General features: G+C 40.5%; 1 protein-coding gene across 3 annotated transcripts in view; it reads left to right on the top strand.

Moving 5' to 3' along the window:
* The window catches only part of LOC138299408 (keratin, type I cytoskeletal 13-like), a 106,050-nt gene that overhangs the window by 89,543 nt on the left and 3,120 nt on the right, over positions 1–13,387 (top strand). For all 3 annotated transcript variants that reach the window (XM_069237641.1, XM_069237642.1, XM_069237639.1), the window contains exons 4-6: positions 7,211–7,372; positions 7,484–7,609; positions 9,401–9,621. In XM_069237641.1, the coding sequence (XP_069093742.1) occupies positions 7,211–7,372; positions 7,484–7,609; positions 9,401–9,621 (509 nt within the window). The remainder of the gene's footprint in view (positions 1–7,210; positions 7,373–7,483; positions 7,610–9,400; positions 9,622–13,387) is intronic.

Raw genomic sequence — 13,387 nt, 5'->3', positions numbered from 1 at the left:
CCCGGTCTAAAAGAGTTCCACGCACTTGTGTCACACTACGGAGGACATGGTTGACTTGTGATGTGTTTGAGCTTGTACCTTGCACAACTATGCCATCATATTCAAGTCAGATACAAGTGTGTCAGCACCCTCTGGGACGCCATGCATAGAATATTTGGTTTTCACCTAATTAGAAACGGTAATCATTCATGCAAGCTCTGGCTTACATCAGAAGGGATGGCTGGCATTAATGAGTGTAGTGTGTGTTGCCCTATCAATATTGTAGAGAAAGAAAAAACCCACAAGCTGCTTTAACAAAAGGCTCAGTGGGTAATCAGTCTCAAACAGTAAATTGTAAAAGTGCAAAGAGCGTGAATTCACACTCTTGTTCAATGGACCTTTTTCATTGTTTGAGAGTCACATGAGAGTTACAATAACAGGCAATTCAATTTACAGTGAAGCCCATTTGGCCCACAATACAGACCAAGATTTGGAAATTTAGATAAGTTGATTTATTCCAAGTCAATAATCAATCGGGTGTATATGCATGTCATTAGAATATTGAATGGGCACAGGATTGCAGCTGGCAAGCTGAAATGTCGCAATTGATTCAGTCTCAATAGATTAAGATACAGAACAATTAAAATAACGACAATTCGGAAGTTGAGAATTAGAAACAGATGTTTCATAAACAAACTTCTGTTCTTCTTAAACGTGAAATGATTCAACAGTCATTTAGTGAGATCTCTAAGAGAGGAATGAGGATGGTTCAGAAATAAATCATGAGAATGGTTGGAATAAAACTTTAAGGCAATTTGGAATTTGCTTAGGGCAAGTTGGGAATGTGAGAAGGTGTCAGCATAGTGAAGACTTCAGTAGAAGTTTTCCAAAAGGATAAGTGTTTAGCATAAAGTCTCACACTTGCAAGAATAAAAGAAGCACAGTGATCTGTACCCTTCAAACGTCTAAGGGAATCTGTCCTAAATTCTAACAATACAAACGTTAAGTAAAACAAACGGAACCTTCAACATGGAGCTTATCTTTCTCGTCCCTCCAGGCACCAATGATCTTCGAGTCTGGCTTGTAAATTGTAACATCATCCAGGTTTCTCATCCCACAGAACTCAAACAGTCTTGGTGACCTTGAGCATGTTCCTGGCGCACGATAAATAGGAGACTTCAGCTGCTCATTAAATCTTCACTTTCATTGCAAGATTTTCTTTTCTCAGGCCTTACTATCAGTGAAATTAATACACATGTTATACTCCTTTCCTATAGCTACCAAAGCCTTGGAACACATCTTCAAAGAAAGAACACACTAACCAAATAAATAATGCATTTTAGTATTAAGGGCTTTAGTCAGTTAAGTTAGACTCACTTTAAATATACATGTTAATATGCATTTTAGATACATTGTTATACATATGCACCTATATTATATGCAACCATAATTTTAAACATAAAAAAATACATGCTTCTTCAACAAATGCAACTTAAACTGGAAATATAAAATGTGAAAATAGTGCTCTCATTTATAAAGCTTCGCTCTTTCAATGGTTACATTTTATAAATGCCTTAAGATATGCACATGGTAATAATATTAAAGCACACAGCAAATATAATGTGAAATATAAATGTGTATTTGTGCAATGAATGACGTATAAAGGATGGAGTCTAATTTTGTGCTACTCCTCCTGAAACTCTTTTTTTTGGAGTTAGAGAAGGGAATGCAGCTGTGCATGTGCCAGGCCGGGCGAGAGTTTACTTGCCCTGGAGGCACAAGGCAGTGTTATGACATCAGAGTGGTGGGCGCTGCATTTTTTAATGCAAGTGCAGTTACTTCTGGGCGTTAAGTCCTGAGACCCGGGGCAGAGTACCCACACAGCACCATGGGCATGAGAGGCAGTGCTGGCCCTGTTTCAACAAAAGTGCGAGCCCCTCCCCTGCCTGATGCTGGAATGCTTTTGATTGTAGGCGGATGAGCTGGATAATGTGTTTGCGATATTTCACGCGAGGTGAGATGCAATTGGGACACTTCACGTTGCTCTGGGTCCAGTGTTATTTTAACTAAGTAGTGAATGTTTTGCCCTGGTTCTTGTCTCTGCTAGGCTCCATCTTTGTTTTGGAGCAGCAGGAATCGGTGGGTGCCAGCCCATTGTCCACCCTTTTCCAGCTGTATTTCAGGAGTGGGCCCTGGCTGCACTACATGAACCAGGCTCCCTTCAACTATGGCAATCACAGTAATATAGTTCAGATGAAGAAACTGAATCCTTGTCAATAGTTGTTTTAATGCACAACAATTATTTTTTAAATGTTGTGTTGTGGTTTGCAAAGGTCTTTTTAATTATTGCTAGTGCCTTTTTGAAGTGCTCGTAGAAACTCACAGACACAGCACTCTTACCTAGATATCCAAACCACACTTTTAAAATGGAAAAGAAAATCAGGAAAAACATTTTCAAAAACCAGCTCGAAATGGGTTACAAGGTAGAAATGAAAACAAGCAGGGAAAATGGAGGCAACTGTATTTCCGGCCGCAAAACTAGGTTAATATGGTCCTCACCTTATGGAATGTCGCTGACCAATGGGGCACAGAACATGTAAACAGAAATAAAGTGATTATCATGGAACATGCTAGGAGGAGGGTGTTTTTTTAAGTGTATCTTCACTTAAAAAAACAAAAGTTACAGGGACATTATAGTTAGATTCTGAATTTACTTGCACAAAACCACAGAAATTCAGCAGTTAGTGTTCGAGTTATTTCAAGTAACTATAACTCACCCCCTAAGGTAATTATAACTTGCACCTTTTTTGCACAGTTTTTTATTCAATAATTTGACTGCTAATGTTTCATATATATTTTTTATGACAATATAGAAGTTGTCATGAGTGCTTTAATATCTGGGGTAATTAGCAGTGCTCTGGATCTGGAGTTCCTTCGCAGATGTACACGGAGGTCACACTGAGTCTCGTGGCAGACTGGAGGATACGTGAAATGGCTGGGAAAAAAAATAATTGCTTGCCTGTCCTATGGGGTCAGGATACCTCTATCATGATCCCTTATTTCACTTTTCACTGTTATTTTTCCACCACTGCATTGTGCTGCTAAACAAAATGTCAGCCACAACTTTTCGCTTGGATTATGACCAGCCAATCAGGGCCTTTCTTTGGTGCGGTGAATCTAAGGAGGATCCCCATCCCTAGATATCTATATTATTTTTTCCCCTCAATATCTCACAAAGTGTGATGTGGGTACCAAGATCTACCTTCCTGACAAATTTGGTGTAATTCCGTTCAGCAGTTCAGACTTTAGTCATGTCTAAAGATCCTATGGGAAAATGCATGGGAAAAACGCATTTTAGGACCCCCTTTTTTTCTCGCCCCCACTTGATGGATCTCCCCAAAACTTTCAAGACAGCAGCTGAAGTGCCTGTTGTGCTAGTTTTAATAATTTTGTGAAGATTCTTCAACTGGTACCAAAGTTATTGCAAAATGCAAACCTCCAACAGGTGATATATATATATATATATATATATATACACACACATATACTTGTGGTCGCTAGTATTTAGAACTAACTTTTCCCATAGAAAAAGTATCGCTATTCGACAAATCTTCATGAACTTTTTAAAACGAGTTTACCACTCACTTCAGCTGCTGTTTGGAAAGTTTTGGGGTGATTTATCAAACAGAGACTGAGCTAAAGGAGGGCTTCCAAAATGCTTTTTCCCCATTCTATGCCTGTGAAGATTTTGCAGTTTTTAGACACAACAACCGGAACTGCTGAACGGAATTACACCAAATTTGTCAGAAAGATAGCTCTTGGTCCAGAAAGAGCCCTTTTGTGATTTGGTATCAATCTGTTCCGTACTTTTAGAGATATTAAAAGACAAATAATAAAGATAGCTAGGGATGTGTATCCACTGCGATTGATCCGCGGATCGTCACAGGATGTCAAGGCCCTGATTGGCTGGTCACAGCCTGAGAGAAAAGTTGGGGCTGCCATTTTGTTTATTGTCTCGGTGCGGGGGGGGTGGAATAAAAGCAAAAAGAGACATAAGGGGTAAGGATAGATGTATCCTGACCCCATAGGACAGATGGAGGGTTCAATGGGCAAACATTTGGTCCAAATTTGTATTTTTTTTATGATTCACGGGTTCACCGTGGGGCTCAGTGCGACTCCCAATGTAAATCTGGGATGGATTCGCAGATCCAGAGCCCAATTTAAAAAAAAAAAACTGCACATACTCACCAAGCCGCGTAGGGTTGGCAGGACATGGGGGTTGGCCACAGATCAGGCCCTGCAGCCAACCACCTAGCAGTGTGCGGCATGGGTTTGGATGCACATGGGGGTTGACTGCAGGGTTTGGTTGAAGAATGGATGCACCCTGCATCCAACCCCCCACTGTGTCCCCACCTCACTGACAGGAGCGCAAGTTATATTTCTCTTAGGGCACGAGTTATAGTTACCTGATATATCTCTAACTATAACAGATGAATTTCTATGGTCTTGTGCGTGTAAATTCAGAACCTAACTATAACGTCCCTTTAACCTTTGTTTTTTTAAGTGATAATCAAAGGTTACAGTGAATTTCTATATTTTTTTAACATAGTTAACAAGTAATTTTAATTGCTATACGTTATTCCAACCCCTGCCACGCACATCCTTTGGCCAAGCCCTTATAACCACCCAACCCTGAAACACGCACGGCCTTTGACCGTGCGCAGCGCGGGTTGGTCATAGGGTCTGTCTCTCTCAGTGGATCTGTGAGTGGGTGCATGAGTGTCTGAGTGGGTCTTAAAGTGGGTGTGAGTCTATGAGTGCATATATGAGTGGATGAATTAGTGTATAAATACGTCTGCGGTTTTTACTTCAAATCTTTTCACAATCGCAAATATTTTAAGAATAATTTGCAAAAATTAATGAAAATTTAACAATTTCCATGAATATCGTGCATGGTGATGCAAAATTATTTTAAACCAGTACCTTCACCCTGACCACTTATGCCACTTTCAATTAGGATATTCACCCCTGGGGGCTGTGTCCTGTGAAATAAAATGGTGGCTGCAAATTACTAGTCAGGTTGCGGTGAGGCAATTACAGTGCTTCGCTTTGCACGTGCATTCGCAAAAAATTCGGAATTTCTGTGAAATATTCGCGAAATAATCGGGAAGTCGCAGCGGCCAGACATATACAAATTTGGATTTAACTAAATTTCCCAAAAACTATAACAGATTTGCACCAAATAAGCAAAAGCACAATTCGAGTACCGAAAGCTAGCTTTCTACCAAATTTGGTGTAATTCCATCCAGCGGTTCAGGCTATAGTCATGTCTAAAGGTCCTATGGGAAATGACATGGGAAACACAATTTTTTTAACACCCCCTTTTTCTCTGCCCCCACTTGACAGATCACCTCAAAACTTTCTGTGTGCAACAAAAATCACCATGGCACTTTTTTTTGGAAACATTTGTGAAGATTCGTCAAACGGCATCAAAGAGAAAACACTTTCTCTATTGAAACATGGTCATACTGTAACCACCTACTTAGTGGCGACTTCCAATAGGAAATATATTTATATGTGTAGGGGGTCGCACTAATTTTATAATTGTGGCCCAATGTGTGACTCACCTAAAAGTCAATTTTAGAGAGCCACTACCCCATAGGAAACATGATAACCACAGGTGTGAAGAGGACAACGGGTAGAAGTAAGGTTACAGGAAAGGAAGTAGTGATTGGAGAGGGAGTCTTCACAAAGACAGTAACTAGGGCATAGAAGAGAGCTTGAAATAATGATACAAGGTTTGTGAGTTACTATGTAGAGCTGAAAGAGCTTTTGGTAGGCGACTGTCTCTTTACCCGTAAATCTGCCAGTTGCATCTCTGATTTAGTCTCTCCCTAATGTGCACAATTGCCCATTGGACAATTGCTAAAGTGCAAGTTAGCGGGGGACCATGTGGAGCTATACATAGTTGGCATGGCACTTGAGGAAGGCAGCATCATGGTCTTCCCATAGGACTCACCAAGCCAAGGGAAGCCTCTCTTGGGCTTTCAGTGCTCAATAACTCATACTGGGGTGCCTGTGTAGGAATCATGCCTACAGTCGTGGCTATTCTCCACTATGTCTTAATTTGCTTTTCTCAGAATTATTGATCTCCTAGTCATGGTCACCAGCTGTGTGAACTGGAATGTCTTCCATCTCGCTGCCAAGACCAATGGCAGTCATTTGCATTCTGTAGCTTATTTCACCCATTGCCGAGGTTATTAGACATTAAATCAAAGCATGACCTCTAGGGCAGCTCCAACAACCTTCTATGTAAAATGAATGCTTCTTACGTAATTGTGATTCTCCATAATCAGCCATAGGCCATGACTTATAATGCTCATTGTTCTTTCTACCTTATATTCGCATTGAATCACCACATTTCCCTGTTTGGCGCATTTAAAACATTTCCCTTCGTACCACTGTGCTTTACTCCTCGGTTCAAAGAGAAAACATATGTCACGATAGTGTATATATTCACTTGTTAGGCAAATACTCAGTGAGCATCGAATGTAAACACCGTTGCGTGTTTACATCCGAACTGTATGTGCCTCCTCACTGCCCATTGGGTTTACATTGCTCAACTTGAACAGTCTCAATGAAAAATAAAGTGTAAGTGGCTTTGCACCTTACTTATGCCTGGGTGGACACCAGGCAAGGAGTAATGCGTGAGTCTTTTCAATTTGCTTTCCTCTGTACTCCCACGCTCCTATAATGTACAGCATATATGTGTGTGTTTTGTGTGTGTGTGTGTGTGTGTGTCTGTGGACACGGAGGGCTTGATTTATACTTTTTAGCGCCGCATTTACGTCATTTTTTGACGCAAAAGCTGCCCTATAACAGTATAAATCAAGCCCTGATTTTTTATATGTACAGATTAAGTAAACCATATAATATATGCAATATACACCTCAAAAGCACTTTTGGAGTTATGTAACAAGGTTTTATGCAGAGGTATCTTATCTATCTGCTCATAGTCTGCATAAAAATAAAGATTCGGCATATTAAATTGACAGCGCGACCTGTGATTTTTTCCAAAAGTCATTACGCCCTGAGAGAAACCATTTAGAAACTCTGCATAAAGCGAGACTTTCAAAATAATTTTCATCCAGTGAGCCATTGCAACTTTCCTGAAAACTCCATATTAATTCTTAAAGGTTTCGGTAATACTGAATATTGGTGTTATTTTTAGGAAATAAGGGAATTGCGAACACATGCAGCCGGCAACGTCACTGTGGAGATGGACGCTGCCCCAGGCGCTGACCTCACCAAGGTCCTCGCAGACATGAGAGAACAGTACGAGTTCATGGCGGACAAGAACCGGAGAGAAGCCGAAGCGCGGTTCATTGCCAGAGTACGTTGGCCAAATAAACTTCTAAATAATGTACTCTAAATTAGATGCCTTCCCAGATGATGCCTATCTTATTTGCTTTTCACTCCTATCTTCAATCTCTTTGGTTTATAGAGTGAACAATTGCAGAAGGAAGTCGGGGCCAGTGTTGAGCAGGTGCAATCCCGAAAGAGCGAGATCACTGAAATAAGACGCAGTTTGCAGGGACTGGAAATAGAACTGCAGACAGAGTTCAGTAAGGTATTCCACATTCTGCCTTTCTAAAACTAAGCTGATCTTTGGTCTTGCTATGAAATGTCTGCTTTAGTTCATTCTGCCTATACCTAGGGCCTGATTTATAAAAAGTGGTGCATCATGTCATGATGCGCCACTTTTCTTGCGTCCCATTGCGACCCCGAGTGCCACCATGTGTGTGCACTGTATGATTGAACTGGCGCACCATGGCACACGTTAGGGAACTAACGTCAAAACATTTGATGCTGGTTTGGTGCTTTGCAGGATTAGGTCCACAAATGTTTACACTAATGCCGCAAAGTGAAAAGAGGCCCATTGAAAACAATGGGAGCGTCATTTTAACACCTGCCTTAGGCAGGCTTTAAAAATGACGCTGAAAATGGCACAGTGGAATCTCATAGATCTCATAGATTCCACTCCGCCATTTGTCTTGCCCTCGTAACGCCGGTATTCCCCCTTGCATACATTATGCCTGTCTCAGGAAAAATGTGATGCAAGAGTTTACAAAGTGGTGCAATGCGTGCTTTGCGGCACTTTGAAAATATGGCGTGGTGTTCTTGCAAACCTAATGCCACATTAACTACAAAAAAATTACAGTAGGTGCTTCTTAAATCTGGCCCCTAGTGTCAATAACCAGGCTCAATTGTAAAATATGCTGATTAAGGAAATTAAACATTATTTACACAGACTTTCTTTTTACAGTACCACAGTTTCTTCTTCATGTTTTAACTTTACCTACAAACCAAAAGCTTCTATTGTCTATATTGCCTGGATCCTTAAATTAACCATAGAAGTTGCTTTGTTTTGAACAAGGTCATATCAGCATATCTAAATTTACAGACTGACTCTAGTAAGTAAGAACATTGTTTACCTTGTCTTTTAGTTTAATGTGTTGTGTGTTTCAGTACTGAGATTCCTATTAATTCAAATTGAAACATCTGAGCCCCTCACTATCCGTTCTGAGTAATGCTGTAGTGCAGTGGTCTCCAGACTTTTTAATGTTGTGCCCCCCTAGTTGGAAAATAAAAATAAAAAATCATTGGGCCCCCCTCAGAATTTTTTTAAAAAAATGTCTTCTAAAGTTGCCAATGTTTAAATATGTCTAGAAGTATTTAAACATTGCAGTTAAGTACTGTTGCCTTTTTAAAAATGCATTAAGTTTCTGCTTAAAACAAAACACTGTTATCTGTGTCATGATTATTTTGGCCAGAGCCTGGTGCTCTCCCCCCCCCGATCACCTGAGCCCTCCGTAGGGAACCCCCCCAGTTTGAAGACCCCTGCTGTGTGTTATTGCAAGAACAACAGATTTGAATGGAAATATTTCAGTTTTTTAGTCAGAATTCAGAAGACAACAGTGGTTTTGAGAAGTGTATTTCTGATTGCTTCAGTCAAGAAATCACTAGAAGAGGTTCTGTAATCTAGTGCGTGCCTATCAGTAAGGGCCCTGATTTAGAGTTGAGTGAAGTGTGCAAATCGTCTTTTGGAGTATTTGCTACCAATGAGGAACCCTCTGCAAGAATTTAATTAACTATGTGTATAGTAGGGTGGAAGCAACTCTGATGGATAATTCACCACCAATAAAGAACCGTTCAAAGAAGCATATAACACTGCTCCCCAAAAAACAAGATTTTTAATTGGTCCCTTGATCTATATTTCTTTCTAGTGATGAATGAAACCATTTATCGCTCATCAATAAGTAACTGTGCTGGACCTGGAAGACAGACATTTCACCCTCTTTGACTGTCTGACGTCATGTGAACAGAAATTAAATTATCAATTTCATTTTTGAACCATCAGAAAAAGGGCCTAGAAGCTTTGCTGAGTGACGCAGAATGCCGCTATGCAGAACAGCTCCTCCAAATGCAGTCTAAAATCAGCCAATACGAAGCTCAGCTCATAGACCTCCGAGCCAACATGGAAAATCAGAACCTTGAGTACACGATGCTCCTGGATGTGAAGAACCGCCTAGAGATGGAAATTAACAAGTACCGACAGCTACTAGAGGGTCAGGATGTCAAGTAAGTGACAGTGCGATTGCTTTTCACTACCGAATCCTAGATTGCACCAAAAAGAGAAGTTTATGTCTATGATGGGGATTTGCATAGCACAAACATACGTACCTACAAAGCATAGACATGCTCTTCAGTAGTGGGAACCGGGAGGGATTGGAAGAAGTCTGAACAACGGAAATCAATTTGGGAACAGTTGTGTGGTTATGTGCGTTTTTTACTGTTTGAAGAGGAGGATTTTCACCGCCTTCCTTAAAAGCACTAGTGAGAGATTTTGTGAACTCTGGTGGAGAAGGGAAGTACAGATCTTACAAGAATAACATGAGAACGTTTGACATCTTGACTTTAAAGCATTTTGTGTCTTATTCCTAATGTGGTTACAAGTCTTTTATAGTCTGTCCACGGATTTGATCTTATTTGCCACGTGTGGAATGTGCCCTGTTGTTCCAGAGCACATGCACTCCATGCATAGTGTGCCACACATGCAACATTCATGTCCCACACAAATCGACTGAAGACCCCATGACAGGGGACTGACAAACCCACTGAAATAACAGAGACAATTTGACCTCCCGCTCAGTGCAAGTGTCAGCTACAAAGGCCTGCCCTGGTACTAAGAGCAGTCAGTCCTCAATGTGCTCATGGTAGTCACAATCAGTGGAGAGCATACCTGGTTTGCTACCCTGGTCCACTGAGCCCCGCTATGAGTTACACTCTATGTCACAAAGGGCCCTCTGCATACATGCATGATTCTTGTGTGTGCTGGTGGCTAAAAATTCAAAATCCTTTTCAGAGCTCACCATGGGGATCTCAGGGAAGGAGTATACAGTCTTGCAGGTCATGCAGGGGACCCTTTCTGTTCCAACATTTGTACTTCCATAGCATCGTGATTGTGAAATTGCCGCAGCATGATATATTTACAAAATAATAATTGCACTGAAGGTTACAGACCTTAAGACTCAGACAAACCTTTCTCCTCAGTCACAACGTTTCATAATACTGACACATTGTTATTCATATTGGGTTGCAGAAGAAGCAGGTAAAACTACACAAAGTTGGCATTTAAGACTGTCCACCTGAATTTATACCTACCAGTGGTACGTAATAATGTTTCTGCTGTCAATAGGTAATTTGCCAAAATGTGTCAAAACAGTGAAAATAGTGAAGCTTGGTATAAAAAAACTGATCAGGATAAACTGCGAAATACACATTAGTATTCACTATCTCGCCAGAAATTTACTTCACTAGCTTTCTGAAACTCCCTGATCCTTATACTTCTGCGGTGAAAGCACCGTTCAGTGTAAGGTGAGACCTGAATACAAGGTCTGAAGAAAACGACATTGCATTTCCTGTACATGCAAAAACATGCTTTGACAAAGGGAACTACTTTCTAAGACCTACCACCACCTTACAGACGGTGACTCTCATTATATTTTGCTGACTTGGATGCAGGCATAGCCAGGCAGTGCACGCACACAAGTCCTCCCTCATGGCCATCAATAAGGTGCAGTCAGGGGCAGCAGCTAGCACTCCCAGAATGTCCTATGGTACCATGCTTCCCACCTCTAGTCTCAGGGGTCATGAAGGCAGCAGCAGAAGCAGTAGTAAGGTGGGATCTAAGAACCCTGTAAGTGTCTCTGCTTTTCACTCATTGAACTTCCGCTGGCTGCTTGTCTGCAGACGCAGCTGAGGGGCTAATGTTCATCGAAAGGGTCAACTCTGTGATGTGATGCTACTAAGACTGCCATTTTAGAGTATCACTGCCCTGGGCCACTCATGCCAATGTTGCAAAAAACACAAGCCTATCATACATTTTTGTCCTTTAACGTGTGTGCCTATGGTTAGCAGTTTTGTTTGGTAAGATATCTCAGTAGGTTCATGCAACTGTTGTAAATAATAGTTTAGGACCTTAATTGTGCACACAACATGCAACTGCATCAAAGATCTTAGCTATGCCTTCTAGGTTGCAGTCTTGAGTGCCTGTACAAAAGCTCAATGGACTGATATATCTGCAGCAGAGACTGTGAAGTAGGTCACATGTTACAGTTCCAGCAAGGTCAATGTAGGCTGCTAACTTTAGATATTAATAACAACTATTGATAAAACAGCTCAGTTTATGTGTGTTGCCTGAACAGTTAATACATTGCATTATAAATGGGTAACAGCAAATTACAGGGATGTTTTTCATCAAGGGGCTATGAGTGACATCAAGTAAAAACTTAGGTTGTCTATGATGTCATTCAGAGTCTCGAGGTGAAAAACATCCTAGTAATTCACTTTCCATACATTTATGTTGTGTATGGCCTTCAAAACAATCTGGCCCTGCTTTCAACTGTTACACTGGGGCAGAGGAGTAACGAGGAATCCATATATAACATGGCCTCCCTCCTTGACCCGAATGTGGAAAAATACCTGGAATCCTGCCACCCACCCCCACCATTCACAGTGCCTTCCCTTTATTCTTCTCCAGAAGCTTTGCTCACTGCTTTCCTGCACTGCCCAGCACTCAAAGAGGCCCACCAGAGCAGCTTGGAATTTGTTTATGACCTAACAGTGGATAACAGCTTTTGTTAACAACTGTGGCTATGTCATTGCCGTAAATTACTGGAATTTAGAATCAAATTATTCACTAAAAGAGCCATACATACGTAATACTATTATTAATAATAATGGCTTATTAGTAAAGAACTTTGCTATCATACTGACTGCTCCTCCACTTTGAATTTATAGAAAGCGTAACTAGCTCTGTTTTGCAAGATGTTTCATTATCTTTGCTGATAGTTTATATAAGTTTGATAATGGTGATTGTTAGCATGAGAGGCATATTTGAGAGTATTAAAGTCCCACCATCTCTCTGGTGTGCAGTAAAACATTTGCTGTGAACTTTTTAAAAATATTAAAGCTTAAAAAGTTAGAAGGTAATTTTTCTCCTGATTCACTATGTCCAGTACTCTATTGCGTAATGTGTACAAAAAACAGTATAGGTAAAGGTAAGAAGCAATTACAAATTTTAAAATTAAGGGACTGATTATGAGTTTGGCGGACAGAAACATTCATCCGCCAAACTCCCTATGGGAAGGTTGCCACAGCGCTGGTAGGGATCTCTGATCCTGGCGGGGACAGCAGTATGTTGACGGTTCTGCCTGCCAACCTCGTAATGTGGCGGTCAGACCACTACAGCCGCAGCGGTCCAACCACAAGCCTGGCAGTTTACGTACCCACAGCCTCGTAATAAGAACATAAGTGTGCAGACAATGGGTAGACACGTGATGATAAAAGGTACATAATTAAATTCTAATTCAGTGGAAAATATGATTTCCTTTCAGAGCTAATCTAGACAATAGCTAGAGTAAGGCAGGCAAATAAATATCAATATTCATGCTGTGGCTTTATCAAACCAATGAACAAAGGAATATAAGCTGGGAATACAAACATACATGAGCATATTTAGAGGGTATTTGGACTTGAGCAAACATATTTGAAAGTATTTTCCAATCTCCTGAAATGATTCTTAACTAGTACCTTAGATTGCTAAATTAAAGTCATATTTTTTTAATATGATTGAATTTGGATCTGTATTTCAAGTATGAATACGCAAATATATGGACAGTGGCCATTTAAATTCTTTGGGACTGCTACATTTTTTAAACATTTATGCTTGGAATTTTAAATTGATTCTCAGTTATTGAATTGGTCGCCCGATCTCCAATTGATTACTACAAATTTTAATCAGACATTCAGAAGTATGATTGGTTGCTCAGACTGCTGATTGATC

Source organism: Pleurodeles waltl, chromosome 6 (assembly GCF_031143425.1).
Source record: "Pleurodeles waltl isolate 20211129_DDA chromosome 6, aPleWal1.hap1.20221129, whole genome shotgun sequence".
In the NCBI taxonomy this organism is placed as follows: Eukaryota; Metazoa; Chordata; class Amphibia; order Caudata; family Salamandridae; genus Pleurodeles; species Pleurodeles waltl.
This window is presented reverse-complemented; position numbering and strand designations above follow the sequence as displayed.